The following is a 23,151-nucleotide window of genomic DNA, read 5'->3' on the forward strand; positions in this document are numbered from 1 at the left end:
GGATACCAACTAAGCCTTGGGTTTCAGTCATGCCCGATCTGCTTTCAAGAGGACCAAGACAACGTATTCCAGAAAAAAACCTGAAAATATAATCTTCAGAAAAAGGTAAACCACTCCTTTTCTACTAAGCATTAAGGTAACTTCATTGCTTCAAGCAAGGAGAAAGCAATCACTCAGGGCTTGGGATTTTTATGGCCACAGGAGAAAGTAAAAATCAGGAGCATGGATTTAATTAAATCACTCAAGAAACTAAGCTGGCTGGCAATATGGAGTTTCTTTGCCCTTGATACCCTAAAGTGATGCTTTCTAAGAGATCCCACAAAAAGCTTCAAAACACAAAGTCCCTTATCCTACTGGGAAAGCAACAGTAGCCTAGAACTCTCCCATTTGCTAAGCTTGCTTCAGACTGGAGATTAACACTGTTTGCCTTCTAAAGTGCAGAGTATAAACAAGTCTGGTCCATCTACCAGAGTAAGGAAGATTATTCTTCTTCATTCTCTCAATTCTTCCCAAATACACCACAAGGAATCCTCTTGAGGATGCCCTGGGGGCTTGGACACACACGAGGCCCCACTGATGGAAGGAGCGTCCACGTCACACACAGCACAGGGACAGCAGGTGCGAATCTAAAGCAATTTTAAACCAGAGAACTCTGCCCGCAGGCGCGGACCATTCCACAGGTCACTCAGATCTACTGAAATCCCTGGATTTGTCTGCTGTCCAAAAAAAGCCTGGAGAAGGAAACCACTATTTTTGAAAAAACAAAAACAGAAATCAGCCAAAGTACTCCAGAAAACACAGCCAGTCATACTTGGAATGTGACCAAAATGGGTTTCCGATTAAAACATGGGAAGACCCTCACATCAGTTACGGCAATGACTCTAGACTCGGCACAATCCTTAGTCTTGGGAAGAGCAAAACAAAAGTGATCAACTGATGAGCGAAACAAAAAAGTGTCATTCAATAAGAATTCCTCACTTTAAAGAAAAGAAAAATTGAACATTCACGGTTCCTATTTACAATCCCCCACCACAATTCTACTGAACATTATGTTGCACAGTTTATTTTATTTTCAAGTTACATTTCAAGAAAAGGTCTTTTTTTTTTTTTTTTTCTCAGCAATATCTCACAATTCCTCGTGATAGCACAGCATCTAAACCATAAACCACTTCCAACCAGATCGTGATTCTCCAGCTATTGGCTTTGGTTTATTGAGGAGAGAAATCCTCAGCTCTGCTGACAGAGACTAAACATAAGCAATTTAGTCCCTTGAACAAAAATTAAGCCACAAGAGCACCCTCATGTTTACCATTTTCTGCGGGACTAAAACTGACACAAGAAAATAGACCATCCGCACAACTTCCACGTAAGTGCTGAGAATTCCAGGGGAGGGCCGACATCCCCTACCCTAGGCTCCAGTGAGAAGCCCAGCAGCTGGAGACTTCTACACTGCCCATGTGTTTCCCAATCTCAACGACCGCACGGAGCTCAGACGTCCCCGTGCCGATGTTTGGAACACGGCATGTTAGTGTCTGTCTTGGAAAGATGTGGATAGGTCATAGTTCCTATAGCATTTTCCAAAGTGGCACTGGAATCACAGGTCCCTTTAGGGTTGGCTCATGATATACTGGAGACCCATTCCAATGGGCGCACAAAGAAAAAAAAAAAAAAAAAAAAAAAAGCAGAGTCAGAGCTGAGTTCCCCTTTAAAAGCCAAACACCTACGTCTAGAAGGAGGCTCCCCGAACCTGAGAGCCCTCGCCCTACGGGGGTCCCCCCTGTGGAAACCCTCGGGTCCCAAGGTTAGTTGCAGGGCAGCCAGGTGGGGTAGGGCTGGCTGTAGGTGACCGGAGGGTGGGCCACGTAGTAGTTGCTGAAGCTGCCGTCACTGACGTAGGGCGCGGGCTGGTAGTAACAGGTGACGGTGGTGGCGTTGGGGATGATGTTGTGCTCGGCCAGCACGCGCAGCGCCAGCAGGGAGATGAGGTTCAGGGTCTGCCTGCGCTCGTGGCCCATGAGGCACACGGTGCTCTCGTTCACCACCCTGCGCAGGGTCATGAGGTAGTCGTACTTGCTCCTCTCCTCCTCCGCGAAGTGGTTCTGCAGGTAGGTCTCCAGCTTCCTCTGCTGCTCGAGGATGTCGGGGAAGTCGATGAAGAAGCGGGAGCACATGTAGCGCTCCAGGGTCTTGATCTCGTCCTGGTCGGCGGGCCTGAAGTCCCGCACCAGGAGGTTGCTGTACTTGAGCAGCCCCCCGCCCCGGATCTCCTCGGGGTTCTTGGTGGCGATGAGTCTGTTCCGCAGGTGGGCCAAGGCTTCCTCGAAGTCCCCGTACACGCTCTCCCCGATGACAGCAGGGTGCAGGTGCTCGGAGAGGGGGCAGCTGGAGCAGTCGTAGAAGAAGAGCAGGGAGTCCAGGATGATCTGGAAAGAGTCCACACTGAACTCGAACTGACGCCGGATGGAGTCCACAAATTTCAGCTCCACGTTCCGCCCGTTCTTGTTGGAGAGGGAGATCAGACTCCAGCGGTCAGTGTCCGTGCACACCTTCACCAGCTTCTGGACGTACGCCTCCTTCAGAGTGACTGGGCTGATCTTGAGCTTGTTCACGCCCTCTGGCAGGAAGTTCAGGAGGGAGCACAGGACCACATCCCTGACCAGCTGAAACTCGGCCTCTGTGGGCAGAGCCACGTGAAAGATGAGGTCCAGGTCTTTGCAACCCAACCCGTTGTCCTTGACCAAGACGTGGCCGGCCGCAGAGCCGTTCAGCCGGACATCCTGCACTTTGATGCCCGCCTCCTCCAGCCGGCCGCGGACCGTCTGCACGATGTCCTTCAGCGTGATCTCCAAGGTGGGGAAGTTGCCTCGTCCATGGATGGGTACGACCTCGGTCAGGACCTCATGCAGCCGGCTCACCTGGTCCCAGGTGAGCACGCTGAAGGACACGCAGTCGCTGGTACTGCTGCTCTCCTCTGCCATCTTGGGGGATGTTCTTGCTGGGGAAACTGAAAGGGAGGGAAGAGAAACAGAGTTAGGACTCACTTCTATGTGGCAAAGCAGCTCCAGGACTCAGAGGTGATGCTGGTTTCTCTCTGAACACCTTCCTTACTGCAAAGTGGCAAAGAGCACCTACTGCCCGCTGCTGCCGTTGAGGATTAAATGAGTTTAAACATGTTAAGAACAGCGCCTGCGTGGAGTAAGGACAATACACACACAAACTTACCCTACACCAAATCTGACAACTTCGCACTTTTGTTTTCTGTGGGGTTTGTTTGTTTTGCCCGTTTTGTCCGCGTGAGGGTAGGGTCGGGGGTGGAGCCTTTGTGTGAAGGGAAGCAGACAAACTTACTAAACCGAGTAACCTAAACACAACATTATTCAACAGAGGGTCTATAGGTTTTGCTAGTTTTCCTTGTTTTCCACGGAAATCACCTCTCCTGCTTTTGGCTCCCTAACTGCATCCTGAGCTGGTTGATACCTCGGCTACAGTGCCCACACAGAACACAGGATCCACAAGAGAAGCTTCCTTCTCTTCGTGAACAGGTGGATTCTCAGCCCTGGGCTTAGTCCTGCTAGAATCAAATACGCCCATATCCTCTTCACTTACGGGAGCTGTCTGCCCCGTAACAAACAATCCTGTTATCCAGGGTAGGACCAAGGAGGTGTCTGAATGACAAAATTCCTGAGTAACAAAGGATTAGATCAGCTAAGCAGTGGAACCGCTCTGCCCAGCAAGGAGGCCCCACACAGGATGTGGAAAAACTCCTCAGAGCAGTGTGATTTTTCAACTGTATTTTGCAAAAGAATCCCTTCAGTCTACCCAAGGAGAACAAAGTTAGCACTCAGTACTAGGAGAAAAACGTGCTTCTCGCACATCACCGGCTAGAACCACAAGGTTACCAGAGTAATTTTCAACTAAGTTATATTGTTCAGAAAATGAAACAACAGATTCCCTGGAAATGCTAATATGGAATAACAAAAACGGATACATTAGAAAGTCCAGGTGCTGTGGATCCATGTGGGTCCCACATTAGCTAGATGGATGTAAAAGGCTGAGGTGCTGTCCTCAGACTTCACTGCAAACAGGAAGTTTTGCCACCCCCTTCACTCTTCTGACTTGCTAGACACACAAAATCCATCCCAATGACCTGCAGCTTCATTGTTTGGACGCGACTGCCTTTGAAAGCACGTCCAGCATGCATAGTCCTGGGGTTCCAACTTGGGTTTTTAGTCTTGCACTGGTGCCAGGGACCCTCGCCTTATCTATAGAGCTCAGATCAATGGGATGGTTGTCGATCCATGTTGGGGGCACCACTGGACACACCAAGACGAGCTTTCCAGGAGCTGGCCATCAAGGAGGAGGGTGAGAACACAATGTCTCAATATGAGGCAGTGTGTCGGCGAAAGAAAATGTACTATGAAGGCAGAAGAAGTGTCAGTTGATCGGGGCGAACAGGAAGGCCACAGAGGAGCTCATTTATGGGGCGGGGACACAACCGACAGAAAGGCAACAAGAGCTCTCAGCTGGGGTTGAGGGGCAGAAGGCAGCCGAGACCTGACGAGTTGTCCAGTCCGGCCATCATGCGCCTCTTCTCAAGCCAGATCACAGGCTCCCTGTAGTATGTAGGTTAAGGGACTGAATTTGCTTAGTTGGCCATGGGAAAGTAGATCACGTGATTAAAGCAGGCTCCAGGAAGGCCAGTGGGGGATGGGCACTCTTCTGCTTGCTACTGAAGAATACTTGCCAAAGGGAAGGTAAACGTTTTCCTTCAAACCTGTTTGGACAGCGTTAGAAAGCCCTAGGCTGTCTAGATGATCCTACCAAAGCACTTCTAAGTTAAGGATACCAAGCAAAATTTGTGATGAAATACTTGATGTTTACTGTGGCTGGCCTTTGGTTTCAAGTCAGGTTTGGGACAGTAGAGATCTCTTTTTAATGTGCTCTATATACACTTGGTTCTTTGTGGCCCCTTTAATGATGAGCGTAGCACACATTACACTTGTACCCACTGCGTAGGGCACTACACAATTAAGTTCAAATGATTACAGAAAGGTATGGCTCCAGCTTTGTTTTGAAACACTGCTAAACTATGATTTAGTGACATTGATTTCTGCCAGGTGTGTTGATTTACCTGTAAAAATACAACTTGCTTTACTCTGTGTATCAGCTGTTAGTGTGCTTCCAAGGCTCGGGTTTCTGGTATGGGCATAAGAAGTCACAGCAACAGAGGAGCTGCAATTCAGTCAGTACTTGGAAAAGAAGGAACAATTAATTTTAAGAAAATCTCTAGGAAGAAACTCAATAATGTTGTAGAGGAGAATAGTTGCAGGAATCACTTTTGACTCGTGCCTTTTTTTAAGGACTTGTTAAAAAAAGAAGTCATCTAAAGTCAGGACTACTCCCACCTCTAGAACAGTGGCTCTTAACATTAGAAGCGGGACATCTAAGATGAGGGAGAATCTGAGGAAAGCTATCACTCATTATTGGGGCGGGGGTGGAGGGTGGGAGGTGTAGTACATATGCATGAAAATTTTCACATATTTTAAAATCTCTGAAATTGTAGTAGATTCAGAGTTAGAATCTATTTTAGACTGAAAATTTGTAAGGTTCTAATGGGAGGAGGGGCAGGAATAGCCAGAAAAGTTATTAAAAATTGGAATGGTGTCTACTAGCCTGGTAAGAGACATTATGAAGCTACAATAACTGATAACAGCAATGATATTGGCAGAAAAAGGCAGACAAATAGATGAAACAGAATTTTCTAAATCTAGAATGAAAATCTAGTACATAAGGGGATTTAGTGTATAAAAAGGAGGCATTCAAAATAGTAAAGGGAAATTTTTGAGACATCTGGATAGTTATCTAGATTTTAAAAATAAGCAAGGATGGCTCCTTAGCTTGTGCCAATCTAAGATCTAGATGGATGAATCAAAGACTTAAGTGTAAAAGGATGAAACCCTAACAATACTAGAAAAACATGAAATTTATGTAAATTTACATAGAGTAGGTATTCCTTTCTAAATCACATAGAAGTCACAAAAAATTGATACATTTGCCTATATAAAAATTAAAACGTCTACATGGTGAAAACACCATAAAGACGTGAGAAGACAAAACCAGGAAAATACTTGTAACATTAGACAAAGCAGTCATTTCCTTAATGAATAAGGAGCTCCTACACATCAGAAATACTAGAACCCCAACATAAAAGAAGGGGCAAAGGACACGAACAGTGGCTCAGACACTTAACATATTCAAACTTACCTTAAGGGATGGGCAAATTTAGACTTCAATGTATCATTTTTATCTATCAGATTGGCAAAGACCAAGAAGCAGACACTTTTGGTACACTGCCCGTGGGTTCCCTCTGAAGAACAACATGGGACTCTCAACTTTAAGTGGACATACCCTTTGGCATAGCAATTCTACTTCTAGGAGGTCCACTTTGGATTTAATCCTGTGAGTATACTTGCAAGTATGCACAAGGATATTCACTGAAGAATTATTTATAAAGCTACAAATAGTCATCGGTAAAGAAAGTTAAATGACTTGATGCATGTATACAACAGGATACGAATGCCTGGAGTTGTCCAAAAGAATGGTGGCTGCTCTGTCTGTATGAATATGAAATGCTTATCAAGATTGATTAATAAAAAAGCAAGTGTGAAACTGTGTGTGTAAAAGCACAAGTCTATGCTTACACAATCAAAAATCTCTGGAAGGATATCCAAGTAGTTCAGCTTACACCAAATACCACTGCTAGGTTGGGGTATAGGGTATAAAGAAAACTTATTTTATCTCTTTTGAATTTGGAACCTACATATGTATTAGTTGAAAAAAGTTAAAATCTTATGAGCCATATTCCAAAATCTCTCCCCTTTGAGCCTTCTAATCTGCTACCTTGTTTAATTCCTTCAATTCCTTTCCTCCTAGCCTTCCCCACTATCCCTGTATCCACGTGCCAAAACCAAATACACTTAGAAGCCTCCCCTCCAAGCCTAAACACTGATCTCTAGTGGGGCAGGCAGAGGAGGAGGGACAGTGTTTATCTGGAATGGCTTTTAGTCAATTTTCTACTTTTGTGGTGTTTAAAAGATGATGTCCATTGTTTATCCAAAAAAACCCCAAAACTTTCAAAACAATGGATAAGTCATCTCATCTAGTGTCATTCTATGTTTAGTATCCAAAAATGTTTTCTGTAGTTTTACAAGAATTACTATTTCTCATTTCAGACATATTATTACAGCTATCCTCATGGTGCTGTTGGTTACTGGCTACAGTTGCAAGAACCTTAATAAATGCAGTAAACACTTTTTCAGGAACCTAAGATGCCTATAGTTGGCATTTTCCATGTCAACAACTTCTGACACATGTATGAATAATGGAGTTAACCCTTAGAAAAAAGTAGTCTACATGAAAGCACAGTGCAGAACATGTGCCAAGTCCATGGTATAGTTTTTAATTCTCCCAATTGACTGTGACTTAGATCTGGAGCAGCTCTTGAAGCTATTGAAGGCTCAAATTTAGGCTGAGTTATATTTGTTGTTTAGCTTATTAGAAGAGCCCAAAATAAGTTATCGATGCCTATTAGAAATGAATCCTTTGTTTTCCCTCACCCATCCAAACAATTTCAAATATCAAAAGTACATTTACAGGTTGCTTAGACAAACGTGGTATTACCAGAATAAATCCAAGTCATAGGCCCTTAGTGCTTAGATAACACACCAGAGCTTAGTGTAACAGTTTTAGTTTTAATTAACCACTTGAGATCAACATTGATATAATCCCCATATAAAAGAATCACGTGAAACACACAGTCTCAATTCATGAAAGGCCCTGGTTAAAGGCAAATTCTAATTAGCAGAATTAACAAAATAGTAACTAGAAAAAAAATTAATTTGCAGCCTGGTAAATTCAAACTAAAGTGTTTGATTTCCCTTTACTTGTCTGAGAAGCAGATGCATTGTATTTTGCACTAGAAACCGGGAAAGGTGGGAACCATGATTTCTCACTGATGTGAAAATTCAGGCACCTTTTTACAAGTGAGGATGGCCAACTGCCTGCTCAGTTTAAGCTACTTAATCTTCTAAAAAGTTTGACTTGTGATGAACGACTATCTCAGGTTCCCTTGGATTCCCTTTTCTTTTAGCATCTGGCTGCAGCAGGAGGATAAAATGCACACATTAGTGGAAAACAAGTTTGTAGAGATGGCAGCAAAAGGTGAGAGGAAAAGACAAACTAAGCCCAAAGAGTAAACCAAGCTCCCTGAGCACACTAACTTACCTTTGTTTCCCACTGCCTGGCACACTCAAGGCAGGTTGATCTGAAAACCAGTTTGAGCCCTCATTGAAAAGAAAAAAAAAGTTATTTCTAGTCCCGCTCCCTACCTTATCCAGATCCCAGAAGCAAGAGTGACAGAGGCTACGAAAGCATGAGGGGCCTCCGGGTGGGCAACAGGACAGGCAGACGGACAGGTTGGAGGTGAATGCTAAGAGCCCTTGTGATACGTCTAGGCCTCACGGTCGAGGGCTGGGGTCAAATCGGCACTGATTTGTTGGCGCCTGGCAGTAGTTGTAGAAATGCCCAGAGTCTCCTTGGCATGTGTGGAGATGTACATCCGTGAAGTTAAAGACGGTACAAATTTAAGCCTAGGTCTGTGACATCTGACATGGAAGCTCCAGAAGGTTTCATGGAAATGCTGCAGGGTGAACGAGGTGCTCTCAGCTACGGCAGCCCAGCTTGCCCACAGACAACTGAGCGGCACCCTTTTCCCCTGACCCTGCTGTGGGCTTAAGAACACAAAAGAAACTCAAACACGTTACAGCGTTCCTTTGATGACAACATGCTGTTCACCGGATGTTACCCCAACGGCCTCGATCTTCCTAGTGACCCTTTCCAGCTCAGGGTCAGAGACCCAGCCATGCGCGGTAGACTAAGACTGGTGACAGACTCCAAGGGAGGTGTGTATGGGGCACAAAGGCCCCTGCCGTCCCCGGCTCCTGGCCCGGGGGGACCCATGCGCCCGTGGCTGCGATCTTCCACACAAACTCTTCTCCTCCGTGTACAACTGAGGGCCCTTTAAGCAAAAAGAAACTACTTCCTTGCCTATAAAAGCTTAGAGAATTTAAGCAGAAGTGAAAGTACATGGCAACACTGGTCATAACATCCCATCCCACCTCTTCCCTCATCTGGCTGAGGGAATGGAAACCACAGCTCTGGGCCTATTTCTTTTTCTCCTACAAAATGAAGGTGTAGAGGTGTGTGGGCAAGCAGACAGAAGAGTACTTAGTACAAGCCACTTCACGTCCACTCCCATTAATCCTCACAAGCGCTCTGAGGAAGCGACAACTGTCCCTTGTACACAAAGAATAAGGATCAGGAAAGATTAAGCAAATTGACCCCAGATCCTCAGCTCTGGACCTAATGTTCTGACTCTTGGAACTGGAAACAACTTCCACCAAGGTCAAGTTCTGCCACTGGTGGGCGGCAGCTGGGGAGAAGGCAATAAGCTCTTCAGCTACAAACCCACACGTACACTGGGATGACCAGTGCTTACTGCTACCAAAGTGATCTTTTCTAAAACAGAAATTGTACTGGTCTTATCCAAAAAATGGAGCTACCTTCTGCCAACTATACAACTGCAACGCCTTGTCTTCCCATCGGCCCTTATCCCCACTGTACACGCTGAAGACAGCAAAGCTTCGGTCAACCAGCCTTTACTGCCTGCTTGAGTGCAGGCTCTTCCTGTAGAGACGGCCACAGCCAGGGGACACCAAATGTGACTAGATGTTTGGCCAGGTGCCCTATGAGCCACCAAACTATTTGACAATGTCCCAAACAGGCAGCGAAACAGTGCTGTAAGTTCATCTGGATCAACCCATCCGATTCCTACAAGAATCCTGTAAGGGAGATACTATTTCCCTACTTTCATAGGTGGGGAAACTGGAGAACAAAGAGGATACACACATTGTTAACTGTCCAAGGACGCACTGCTGGGCAGTGGCAGAAATGGGACTTAGGAGGCTTCCTAGGTGGCAGACAGCTTTGGTATACGTGTTGGGGTGAGGGCAGGGCTTTGAAGGTAAGCTGGTTGTTCAGGTAGTTGTAGGAAGGAGATAGCAATAAGAAGTAAAAAGAGAAGAAAGGTATGAAGCTTTGTTATCAGAGGGTGGGAAAGAAGTTGGCTAGAAGTGTTAAGGCCCCCTGCATGGAGTAAGGCCAGACGGCAAGTGCCGAAAGCAAGGCAGAAGCATTTAGAATGAAAGTAACTAACAACTGTCAGTACAGAAACTCTCTCCCTCAAAACCATCATGCAGGGGGCTTCCCTGGTGGCACAGTGGTTAAGAATCCACCTGCCAATGCAGGAGACACAGGTTCACTCCCTGGTCCGGGAAGATCCCACATGCCGCGGAGCAACTAAGCCTGTGCACCACAACTACTGAGCCTGCGCTCTAGAGCCCGTGAGCCACAACTACTGAGCCCACGTGCCGCAACTACTGAAGCCCACGCGCCTAGAGCCCGTGCTCTGCAACAAGAGAAGCCATTGCAATGAAAAGCCCGAGCGCCGCAATGAAGAGTAGCCCCCGCTCACCGCGGCTAGAGAAAGCCCGTACGCAGCAACGAAGACCCAACACAACCAAAAATTTAAAAAAACAAATAAAATTGATTCTTTAAAAAAAAAAAAAAAAAACCATCATGGATTTGGGGGTGTATCCAGCCTGATGGGAGCCACCAGAATGAACATAATTAAGTATAGTCATGCGAATGTTTGTTGTAAAGGAACAATGGCTGAAAGATGAAGGCCTAGGATCCTCATTTCTGAGGAAGCTCCAGGATACCAGCCAGGTTGGGAGGCAGTGGTGATTTCAGAGAAAGCAAGTCCTGAAGGGAGAGAGAAGCCAGGAGTGGAAGGAGCTGAGATAGTCAGCTTACCGGGCAAGCATTAAGAGGAAAAAATAATAGCACAGGAGAGAGCTTTTAGGAATGGGCTGATCCTGGTCTGGATCTGCAACTAAGGCACATGCCCTGCTCACAGAATAAAGGAACAGCTGCTGGGAGTCACTCTGGTGGCTGGAAGATCAGGATTGTGAATCTGCGGATGAAGCAACAGAACAAGACACTCCCTGCAGACAAGAGGGTAACTTTATCAGATCCAAGAACAAATAACCCAACTGGAGCTGCAGAGAGAAGGTAGGTAGATTGGCAAGAAGTGATCAGGACCCCAGGGGCTGGCACAGGAAGGAGAGCTGGAACAGACTTGAAACAGAAACAGCCTGGAACAGACTGACGAAGGCCTGCACGTTGAACCTAAGACTGGACACCTGCCCCTTTTCCCACCTGTGTGCAGTCTGACGCTTGAGATCCTTTCACCCTCTAGAGAGAGCCAGGGACTTGGAAGGACCATGGACTTGATATACACTGCAGCAGATAAGTGGGCAAAAAGGAGAAAAACCAGGGTCAACAGGGATTCAGCCTTCTGCAGAGAAATCCTCCCTTACTCCTTGAATTCCTAGGGAGGTGAAGGTCGAAGTCATCTAGGACCAGAGGGCAGCCTGAGGAAGCCTTTTGTCTGCCAGCTGCCAGCCCTTCGGCAGGGACCCTGGCCCACCACCTGGGAGAAGGCCACATTCTGGAGACTCTCCCACTGCCCCCAAACACACTACAGAGTCACAGATAACTGAGACGCACACCTGTGGTTCATGTACCTGGAATAAGAGTTTCGATTAGTAGACAGCCCAAAGCAACAGAACCAGATAAAATGATGCCTTGTTTATTAAAAGGACAAGAAAATGTATTCTTTGTTAACTTTTTGCAAGAAGTTATGCTTACAGCTGCTCGCTCAAACACCCACAAACACACTCTACCTCAGTCCAAAGATATAAGTGCCCCACGCCACAAAGCTGTGCCTGGGGAAAACTGCTCTCAGTCAGTGACACAACGAACCCCGCAGGTGGTCTTTTCTCACTCAGCTCCAGCACATTCAGCCAGAGGCCTCAACCTGTTTTCTCAGCGTTATCAGTATCCTCCTAGCCATTCAGCACTGATGTGTACTAGAGTCTAAAAACTTGGTTCAATTCCCAGGGCAATGGGGATGCTGCCTGAGCCAAAGGCAAAGAGTGTCCCGGACGGAAGCAGAAGCGGGAAGAGGGGCCAGTGCCCCCTCGCTCTGCCCAGGCTTTCCCAGTGGGAGGGCCCTCACAAGCGCTCCCTCCCCACTGATGCCAACATACAGCCTTCACGGTTATCAATGCCTGGGCCCCGTCCACAGACACCCGCCCCGAGACGACTCCAAACAGAAAACTCTTTCCTGTCTTTCAAAATAGGACGCTTAAGTAAGTGTGGTTGGAGAGATAATGCTGGAAGAACTCATGCTGTGGCAGCAAAACAGCATGAGACAGAATAAAAACACTGTCCCGGATGTTGTAACAGGGACACCACAGAGGTTCAAGTGCTTAAAGGAATACCCTGAATCGTTGCAAATGTAAGTATTAACAAGGTCAGAACACAGATATCTCTGGATGGGAGAGAGGCATAGAAGCCTTGATTTTTCCAAGGTGTCAGCATGATTAAGTGCTACACACTCAACTTGAACTGGAAATAATCCTTGTTGCTCCTGGGTACCTCTCTCCCTTCTACCAAATGCCTCTTTCTAAATCAGAGATGTTACCAGTCTGAACTCATTTAAAGAGATCCCCAGAGCTGGCCCTACAGTTTTAGAGACTGACTAGGCTGAGAAAAATAGGACAATTCCTAGGAGACTTTACCGTAAAGATGAACAAGTTTACATACAATCCACAGGGTTTAAGGGCTGACAGCCTCCAGGTTTTATCAAGGGCTGTGTCCACAAACTAATTTACCATCTAACTTTCCAGTTTAGAGCTTTGAACTGTTGTTAGTTGTCCAAAAGGAGGACCTCAGTCAGCTAAAGGCCCCACCTCATCACCAGCAGCGTCCCGTGGGCCTTATCAGGAAAGGGACCAGCACTCTCCGTTGCTCAAATGTAGCATTTCTCCAACTTTGGCCATATACCCCCCTTTACCGATACCTAAGCATGAGCTGCCTCCATTTCAGTGAGGATGCTAATTACAGACAGTTCCATCCCAGTTTTAGTTTTGCATAGAGCCTTCCCTGCAGAGTTAACTTTCGCATAGCAGGGATCTGACCTCCAGGTACTGAGCACGGCGGCAGCCCAAGTGAACATCACCAGGCTCAGTGGTCCTTCTGACATCATCACAAATACTGCTAAGAACAGGAACTCGGGTAGGAGGGCAGGGGAGGGGGGGAAGGAGTGGAGGGGTAGGATTAAAGTGAAGGAGCGAGACCATGGAGTGGCAGCTACTTCTGCACCAACTGCACATGAGGAGGCCAAACCGCCTTGTCTTCGGCGTCTTCACCTGTGTGAGCCGTACAAGCCGTGCATGTGTCTCACTGGGATGCTTATCACCAAATTAGCATTTACCAAGTCACGTGCTGCTGTTATCAGGCATCTTGTAGACACCTTTCACATGAAAGTTATTTTCTCTCCCATTTTCAAAGTTTAATTGTTGATAAGTTTTAATTGTTGGTAAATTGTTAAGAGTCCTGGTCCCCTGCCAATCTCAGAAGATTTTATCTTCAGTGCTTCGAAATTCTGTTATTACCTTATGATTATTCTCTAAGAAACTACAGAAAAACAAGAGAACAAGCACTGGACTAGGACTCAAACATCCTGTGTTTCAGTGTCAGGTCTGACTCACACAGTGTATGATTATCAGCAGGGGGGCCACAACGACTGAGCTTCCTTTCGTTCTGTCAGATGTCTGAGTACCTACAACATTCCGAGCACTGTTCTAGGAGCTTACGGTCTATCGGGAAGCAAGAGACCAAGATCTCTGCCCCTGAAGAGCTTAGATCCTAGCTCACACTCTCCCTCCAAAACCTCGTGTTATTAACTCTTGCCTCCCACGCGAGGAGAATCGGGATTTGACAGTGAAACATTTTTGCAGATGGTCTAGATCTGTGCCACCCAATTATGTATCCACAAGCTGTTGGGCGCTTGAAATGGGACAAGTCCAAATTGAGATGTGCTGTGAACGTAAAATACACACTGGATTTTGAGGACTCCGTACGAGGGGAAAAAAAGTAAAATAACTCATTAATATTTTTATATTGATTACAAATTGAAAAGATAGTATTTGACATGATGGGTTAAACAGAATGATGTTCACCTGCTTATTTTTACTTTTTAATGTGACTACTAGAAACTTAACTGCGACTCATATTTCTACTGTCCTTCTTACAATGAAGAAACCGAAGAGGTAGAACCTAAAGGGGCAGTGGCGCTTCCAGGACCAGAACCCAAGTGTCCTCACAACTAAAGCAGCCTCAGAAGCAGGGAGGGGGTAAGGATGAAGACAACAAAGGGTCTGGGCAAGGGAGATAAGCAGCAGCGCCAGTGCCCCACCCAACACCCCCAGGGCCGGCACCTGGACACACAGCAGGTGCTCAGTTAGCGCCCACTTCATCTCTGCATGTGGGTCAGCAGCCTTCCCAGGACTGGCCAAGCCCACACAGAGTCAGCCGGCTGCGGTGGTCCCGATGCCCACCTCCTCAGCCGTCGCAGCTCAGGGATAAACAGGGTGTGTCTGGAGGATAAGGGGTAACCAGCCAGGCGAGGTGGAGGATTACCCCTTCTCCCACCCTGGTAAGGGCTATGCAAGGTGAGAGGAGCTTATGACAACACGAGAGGGTGGGAGCAGTTCAAGATTCATGGATAATTTTCTTCTCAAAATGTGTTTACAGGGAGCAAATATAGAGACAGATACGGAACCTTTTGCGCTCATCCAATTTAAGATAAGGTTTGAAAAAAACTAGAAAATAAGGTACAAGGTAGAACTGTAAAGAAGTACTGATGAGAAGAGGCGTGGGATAAGGGGATCCCCAGTTGGGGTAAGATCAAGACGCCTCTGAGAAGGGTCCAAAGCTGGATTAAAATAAAGTTTGGTGAGGAAGAAGGAGCATTAACTTGCTCACATATTTGAGTGTGTATGCCATGAGGCAAGGTAGGTCAATTAGGAAGGGAGGTCAGGAAAGAAGAGAAGGTCAGAAAGGTACAGGTCCTCAAAGGAGCGCATCTTCTAGAGGGAGGGGCAGTTCCCGTGAGCCCTGAAGGTGTTGGGAGGTGCCGGGACGCAGAGCTGCCCAGAGGCAGGGAGAGGCGCTGGGCTAGCGCTCTTGTGGAGCTGCTGTCTGCAGCCCTAAACCAGGTCAGCGATGGCAGCGGGAAACAAAAAGTTAAAAAGAGAAAGACTCAGCAGAATGAGCACCCAAGTGAATGTGGAGAGAGAAAGGCTGAGTGCGCGTTGTGAGGCCGTGCTGGGGTGGATGGGCAGCGGGAAGAGCTTGGAGGGCGCGGGTCTGGAGCTCAGCCTGAGGAGTTTCAGCTGTCGGCCAATTAGTCGTCACTGCTCCTCGCTCCAAACCTACACCCCTGAGGCCTCCGTTTTTAAAAAGGCCCCGAAGCCACTCAGCATTTTGGGCCCGGAGCTTGCGATCCAAAAATGTGTGCCAGCACCTTGGCCCATCAGGACGCCATCTCCTGAAGTGTGCTTCCCTCTCTGGGAGGAATGGCAGTCGGATGCCAGCAGAGCACTGGATCCAGTTAACAGGCACTCCTTCGGAGTGCCAGGTCCTGCACTGGGCATTCAGCAATGAGCACAGACCCCTGCCTTCCTGGGGCTCACCCGCCACTGGCTGCAACAAACCGGCAAAAGCCGAGCGCCTCAAGGACATTCTGAGGCGGACCCAGCTCCTCTTGCATCCAGAGCACTTCCACGGGGCTTTTCACATACCATTCCCTTGGCCTGCTTGGCACCTGGCACAAACTACTACCTAGGAAGCACTTAACCACTTACGGACTCAGTCACTGTTATCCAAGAAATAAACACTTTCCACAGTTGGGTGACCAAGACTCCCAAAGGCTCCGAGACTAAAAAACATCCTACACAGAGAGTTGCTTAACATCAGCAATTATTTCTTCACATTAGTTTTTCCCTATTGTTCCAAGAGGTTCTGCAAACAGTTCTAGAACAGGCTACAGGGCCCAGCTGTACAAAATCTATTAATTCTAAACAATTCATAAGGCTTCCTTACACAGTTGGGCTACACAAAGATGCTTCCTCTAAACCATTTAAATTTCAAACATAAGCTTCCTTATTAATGCCTGTAGTGAAAAGATAAAAACGTTTGAAACCAGAAGTTCCACAAGCATCACAAGAGATCAGCACTACTGCTGCACCCAAGCGGCTTTAAACACATGAACATTTCTTTAAACACAGAGGTGTCTGCTTCATCATAATACTGCTTATGCCCATTTATTTAACATGTTACAGTCAAAACACCAAGATGGCAGAAAGCATTTTTCTATATTGCCTTGTTTACCTCAGTGACAACACATAAAAGCAATGAACCTTATCTAACCAGAGTAATGTTTTATCCCAAGTAACACCTCAGACTCTGCATTGCTTCCCCTTAAGCCCCGCCCCATCCCCCCCCACCCCAATAACAACAACAACAGATACACCCCAGAGTCCCGTGTGAGACCGAGAAACCCAAACCACAGCATCACAAGTTTAACTTAACTCATGAAACTAGTCCCGGGCATCCATAAGATGTTTTCTCGGCAACACAAAAAGGGTTTACCACGTCCGTTCGCTGCTCTTGGCTTGTCATTCTTTAGTGACTGACACCATGCACAAAACACATCAAAGATGAAAATGAAGACAGGGTACTACTTAGCTGAGCAGTTGAAAAAATAATGGCATTTTCTAATTTAGTATCGAATGTGCCCAGTTTCTGGCACTGGGAGAACAAGGACGCTACAGTCCACTCTAAGTTATCTTTACTGCGGCGCAGTTCCTCGGACTCTCAGAAGTGCGAGGACTTCTCTGTTCTGATGGGTCGTGCATGATGTGCACAGTCTGGCCTGGCCTTGAGCACTGGGGGAGGGCAGGCTCAGTGGGGCACTACTGGGAGGTGGGGCAGGGGAGCTTCTGCAACTCAGGATGTGATTTCGGTGGCTACTTGTACTCACAGGCGAGCCGAGCACATTAGTAGGCAGAGCCATAGGTGCTCAACCAAATCACGGTCATTCTGACAAACAGGCCAAACGCCAACCCTTTCCTTCAGTTACCCCAACTTAAATCTCTGGATACAAGGCGGGTTTTGTGGAAGAAATTCAACATAAAGAGTGCGACTGTTCGCTCTATGGACACACACTAACTTATGAAATTAGGGACCTTTGTTTGGGGTAACAATTTAGAGGCCTTCTGGCAGAGAAAAAAGTTTTTTTTTTAACTTTGAGGTTAAATTTACCCACAGCTACCTGAAAAATTATATATAATCTACCAAAATCTGCTTTCTAAAAACTCTTTTATTGAGAATAAATGGACTCTAAAGATGTGGGTATACCTTAAGACACAAGGTTTCAGTTATCTCAAGTAAAAGCTTGACTCCAGAGATACTAAGCTCTCCATCTTCACAAACAAGAATGTCGAAGGGCAGAACCCCTGCTGGTCCAGCTCAGAGCTTCCCTGAAAGGGAAGAGAAAAGTCAGCGTTCTCTAGTCCCCACCCTAACCCCTTCGATGGCAGGGTCTCGGGGTCTCCAGTTCGGGTCTCACTCCCTCGGTAACGCCTCTGGGGGTTTAAGAAGGCACAGTTCCTGGTAAGCGCTCCTACCACCCTGACGGCTGTCTGGCTTGCTTCCCTGCCAAGTTACTCACGTTGAAAGGTTAGTGTAGCCAACAATGGCCACTCACATCCCCCCTGCAGGGCAGCTGGGCCAAGCCAGAAGTCTACTTCAGGAGGATTTAATAATCTTCACTTTATTTCCTGGGGAGGTTCAGGCTCCCAACCCACCTACCAAATATCCTGAATACCAACTGTCACAATACAAATGATTACAAAGTCTTTATAAACGCGTACTGTAATAAGTGCACTTGAACAGTCCACGGTTTGCATGCTGTAACTCCATAACAGATAAACAAACGTTAAAAGGCAGCAGGTCCCTACTTAAGACAAAGATTTAGTCAGCCCTGCAGAAGTCTTCCTCCGGACAAAAACAAAAAGGGGGGGGGGGGCGGCGGAAGGGAACCGAGCTGATCCTTCCCGCGGGGTCCAACCCTAACGGTCGGTTCTAGTGAGCCCGGCTCAACTCGCGTTCTCCAGAGAAACTCGCCAGGCATTTCCCCGGAAGTCCTCCCTTCCTTCGAGGTAGCGTCGTTTTTTCTCCGGCAGGCGTTCTGCGTTTAGGTGTACAGACTACCAACCTGTACTCGTCAGGTTCGTTCCCCTCCTCCGACTCCCTCCCACTGCCGCGATCTGGACTGCGACACCTCCTGGGCACCGTGCCTCTAAGCCGCCCGCGGCCCCGCTAGCCGAGTCCACTTAACGGCCGTGGCTTTCAGACTACAGGCTAAGCAAGTTTCACTCCTCAAAGGGGAGGAACCAGGTCACGGACGAAGTATTCCCGAGAAGTTTCCGAGAGGAGCGCAGCGCACGAGTCACTCGCTTGGATCACTTTGCGGCTCTCGGTGTCCCCAGTCTAGAGCGAGTGCAGGAAAAGTTAGGGATCTCCGCCCTCTCCTTAAAACCCCGGCCCAGGTTCCGAGCCTGGGGACCACCCCTCCCCTCCCCGGCCAGATGCAGCCCCTGAACGCTGCGTCCCCAACTGCGCCCTCCGAAACCGCCGCCGTCGAATTCGCGCCCGGCCGACCGGCCGAGGTGTGAGCGCCCGCGGGAGCGCCGGGGCGAGCCCGAGAGACCGCAAGCAAGGCAGGGGTGGGGCGGGCGCCGTCGGACCCGGGGAAGGCGCTGAAGGCCCCCATCACACACTCTTCGGCCGCCCGGCCCGCGCCCGGCCAAAGCGCAGCCTGCGCGATGCGCGGAGCAGGAACGCGCTGAAGTTTGCCAGACCCGGCCGAAGTCTCTGGAAAGTTGTAGCTCCCTCTCGGAGCGTCTCGCCTGGCCCTCGGGGGCGGGCTGTTTAGGGGGCGGGGGTGACGTCGCGGGGGCTGGAGGGGAAGGGAGCAGAGGGGCCTGGCACCTGTCCGCACCTCCCCTCTGGCCGCCGTGCCCCCACCAGGCTTGGCGAAGACTGGAGCTCCGCTCGGCCGGGGCAGATTTCCGCCCCCCCACCACCCCGAGGGCAGAACTCGCGGCTCTCCGGAACCGCGCATCCTCGCACCTTTAGAGGAGGGGGCCGTGGACTCACCTGGGCAACGGCGGAGGAGACCACAGAGGCAGGTCCTTGGCGTGGGCAGCCCCCAGCAGGAGCGGCGCAGTCACTACAGCCCCCAGGCAGCGGCACAGAGTGAACCGTCCTGCCGCCGCCCCCTCCGTTCTTAAACGGCCTGACCACGCCCCCGCCCGCCACGACCGCCCCAACCCCCGCCCCTTAGCCTGCCCTCCCGGGGGAGCGAGGGGCGGGGCGGGGCGGAGCCTTCGCCCAAGGGATCCTTCCGCCTGGGCGCTGACGGCGAGGGCAGGGCGAAAGGTGCCCTCTGATTGGCTCCTCGGGTGAATGGTTGCCGAGAGACGAGTAAATCTTCGGCGGCTAGAAGGGGCAGGGGTGCCAAAGGGGGTAGCACTACGCAGGCGCAATAGAGAGGGGCTGCGTCGACACCCCCTTAACTTTGGAGCTGCTGGGACTCCCTTTCTGCTTTCCACTACGCTCTTTTCTGCCATTCCTATCACATAACTTCTCCACCACCCCCCACACCCCGCCCAAGTTTTTCCCGTCTCTATTCCGCTCCCGCGCAGGCCTGTTTTTCTTTTGCTTCTCTGGGGATTTTCGCTTTAGTTCTCTCTCCAGGAGTGGGGAGTGAAACCTTCAAGCCTACCTCCGACGTGTGTTTTGAAGTCGGAAAAAACTTTGGTTTCTGAGCGGGTCGAGCCTTCCTGATTCCCCAAGCAAATTGGCTGGAGGTCATTGGGGAAAGGGCCGGCACAGTTGGTTCTCCGGTGCAGTTACCACCTGTGTGCAGTTAGTGGGACTAAGAGCCGTGAGGAATCCATCGCCAAGTCTGGCAACCGTGACAGCTTCAGCCCGACTCGGAATGTCACAGAGCTCAGTCGTGTATGTTATACAACATGCAGGCGGGGCTTGGACACCGTCCAGTCACTCCATAGCAAATGGTTTCGAGTCCAGGTTCTAAATTCAGATTAACCTGGGCTGGAATCTACATTCACCACCTAACTAGCTGTAAGGCCTTGGGCAAGTAACTTAACCAACCCTCCATAAGTCTCTGTTTCCTCACCTGTACGGTGGGACTAAAAATGGAACAGCTTTGTAGGGTTATATAAGTAATAAATAAGAAAATGGAAAGCTATTAGTGCAGTGCATGATATAAAGTGTGTGGTGACTGTTATTTATATCAAGTTGTAGCTGTTATTATTTATCAATAAACGTTTATTGAGCTTGTAGTGATCTTCTATTAGGTTGTGGGAGGAAAGATTACTTCCGAGATGAAGTATTTCTCTACCCAGCCCCTCCATCCCTGCCTGAAATAAATGTAGTTCTCAGTGTCTGCCAGGATAGAGTTCTCAAATATATGCTTTCCCTGGGGAGAGGGAGGTCCCCTGGAATATTAATGAGATAGGATATCAGTGTGAATGCTTGTAGGGATCAGGATAGATGGTCTAATTTTTTTTTTTAACTTTTTGTTTTTGAGGTACAAATTCGGTAAAGTGCTTTGTGTACAGAACAATGAATTTCTATGTACGTGTATCCCCATGTAGCTGCCACCCAGATCAAGACATAGAACATCTCCAGCTTCCTCATGCCCCTTCCCATCCAGTGTCCCACAAAGGTAACCACTCTTCTCACCTCTATCACCAATGTTTGAACTTGTTGTGGATGAATTACATAGTATGTGCATTTTTGTGTCTAGCTTCTTTCACTCAACAGCGTGTCTATGAAATTCATCCATGTTGCATATAACATGGTTCATTCTTTTCCATTGCTGTGTATTATTTCATTACGTAAATATTCAGTAGTTTATGTACTCATTCCACTGGTGGATGTTTGAGTTGCATCAAGTTTTTGCCTAGCATGAATGAAGCTGCTACAAACAATCCTTTTTACCAGCTTTATTGAGGTATACTTAACAAAAACTGTATATATTTAAAGTGTACTACATGTTGTTTTGATATACATGTACCTTGTGAAGCTAATTAACAGCCAAGCTAATTAACATATCCATCACCTTACATAATTACCTTTTGTGTGTGTGTGTGTTTGGGGACGGGGGTGGGGTACAGTGAGAATGATTAAGATCAAATTTCAAGTATATAATACAGTATTATTAACTATAGTCACCATGCTATACATTAGATCCCCAGAACTTATTCTGAACCTTTTTACCCTCTGACCTACGAACATTCTTATATATGTTTTTTGGTGGAAATACATCCATTTATGTTGGATTTATACCCAAGGATTGGAATCGCTCGCTCATAGAGTACACACATATTAAGCTTTAAGTATACTGCGAAACATTTTTCCGAAGTGGCATAACAATTTATATTCCAGTGACGTGAGATTTCTGGTTGCTTCACATGTTTGCCAGGGTTGATATGGTCAGTCTTTTCAATTTAAAAATGGGGTTGTATATTTCATTGTGATTTATATTTACATTTCTCTGATAATGATGTTGAGCAACTTTTCATATGCTTTTTGGCCATTTTGATACCGTTTTAGTGAAATACCTGTTCAAGTCTTTTGCCTATTTCTCGGGGGTTTTCTGTCTTAATGATCTGTGAGAATTCTTTACACATCATGGATGAGTCCTTTGTCCAATATACGTATTACAAATACCTTCTCCCAGTCTGTGGCTTTCTTTTCATTCTCTTGATGTTATCTTTTGATAAACAGAAATTCTTAATTTTAATGACATCTAATTTATTAATCTTATCTTTTATGACTACCGCTTTTAATGTCCTGTTTAAGAAATCTTTGCCCAGCCTAAGGCCATAGAGGTCCTCTCCTTCATTTCCTTCTAGGAACTTGGTTGCCTTAACTTTCACATTTAGGTCTATGATTCATCTCAAATTAATTTTTTGTGCAGTCTGGGGTCAAGATTTATTTTTTCCCATACAGATATCCAGTTAGCTCAGCACCATTGGCAAGTAGTTTTGTTGAATGAATGAATAGATATTTATTAAATGAAAAATTCGGTTAAGAAAACAAAGTGACCAGTTACTTAAAATCCAGATTGTCCAGAAAGATCCAGGGTACATGATCACAATAAGACGAATACAAATTATTACACTACATTGGCCCTAGGACCATTTCTACTTTTTCAGTATGTCATGGATACCATTAGCACAAGCAGCCTCAGGGTAGAACACGGGTCAGAAATTCTTACCTAGAATTTGATCTAGCCTGATTTAGTTCTACCTTTGCTTAGGTCAAATTTTGTTCAGCGTCCTGACCCTTAGGCAATTTTGTGGTAGGGAGGAGGGGAGAGCCAAGAGCCAGAAGAGAAATTCCTTGTTCATATGTGTGTATATATTTTTCTTTGAGCCCCTTTTTATTCCTGGGGCATTACTTGACTTTTATAGAATTTTATTTCCATTTTTTTGTTTGTTTGTTTTGTTTTTTAAAATACACACTTCTTTCTACCCCATGTGGCATCCTGGAACTGGAAGGAGGCTCGAGAAGTCATCAGGTACTGCCCATTGGACATGGACCAGATATTGAAACTCTTTCCGAGATTACTGGAGCCTCCTTGCCAATTCAAAATGATTTAAAGACCTTTGCTTTGATTCACTGATCTGTACCTAGGAAAGCTGAGAAAAGGAATGAAGAGGGAGGAAATAGTCTTTAAAATGCAGGTATGGGGCTTCCCTGGTGGCGCAGTGGTTGAGAATCTGCCTGCCAATTCAGGGCACACGGGTTCGGGCCCTGGTCTGGGAGGATCCCACATGCCGCGGAGCAACTAAGCCCGTAAGCCACAACTACTGAGCCTGCGCGTCTGGAGCCTGTGCTCCACAACAAGAGAGGCCGCGATAGTGAGAGGCCCGCTCACCGCGATGAAGAGTGGCCCCCGCTCGCCGCAACTGGAGAAGGCCCTCGCAGAGAAACGAAGACCCAACACAGCCAAAAATAAAT

The 23,151-nt window shown here is 47.3% G+C and overlaps 1 protein-coding gene and 1 long non-coding RNA gene across 4 annotated transcripts; one reads left to right on the forward strand and one right to left on the reverse strand.

The window, feature by feature from the left end:
• Window positions 1–1,041: 1,041 nt before the first annotated feature.
• Window positions 1,042–19,396, reverse strand: TENT5C (terminal nucleotidyltransferase 5C). Of its 3 annotated transcripts, XM_082369471.1 has the most exons (4): window positions 19,252–19,363; window positions 17,449–17,570; window positions 3,223–3,318; window positions 1,042–3,004 (listed from the first exon to the last, which is right to left on the reverse strand). In XM_082369471.1, exon 4 carries the CDS (start codon window positions 2,976–2,978, stop codon window positions 1,803–1,805), a length of 1,176 nt encoding a protein of 391 aa, XP_082225597.1. In that variant the 5' UTR covers window positions 2,979–3,004; window positions 3,223–3,318; window positions 17,449–17,570; window positions 19,252–19,363; the 3' UTR covers window positions 1,042–1,802. The 3 variants fall into 3 exon arrangements, with proteins under 3 accessions (XP_082225597.1, XP_082225595.1, XP_082225596.1); XM_082369469.1 differs by lacking the exon at window positions 17,449–17,570 and having other exon boundaries at window positions 19,252–19,390; XM_082369470.1 differs by lacking the exons at window positions 3,223–3,318; window positions 17,449–17,570 and having other exon boundaries at window positions 19,252–19,396.
• Window positions 19,397–19,885: 489 nt separating this feature from the next.
• Window positions 19,886–21,347, forward strand: LOC309617557. Its single transcript, XR_014238031.1, has 2 exons — window positions 19,886–20,115; window positions 20,778–21,347. It is a non-coding gene; the product is annotated as an uncharacterized lncRNA (long non-coding RNA).
• Window positions 21,348–23,151: the final 1,804 nt, after the last annotated feature.

Source organism: Balaenoptera borealis, assembly GCF_965194805.1.
Source record: "Balaenoptera borealis genome assembly, chromosome: 1".
Lineage (NCBI taxonomy): Eukaryota > Metazoa > Chordata > Mammalia > Artiodactyla > Balaenopteridae > Balaenoptera > Balaenoptera borealis.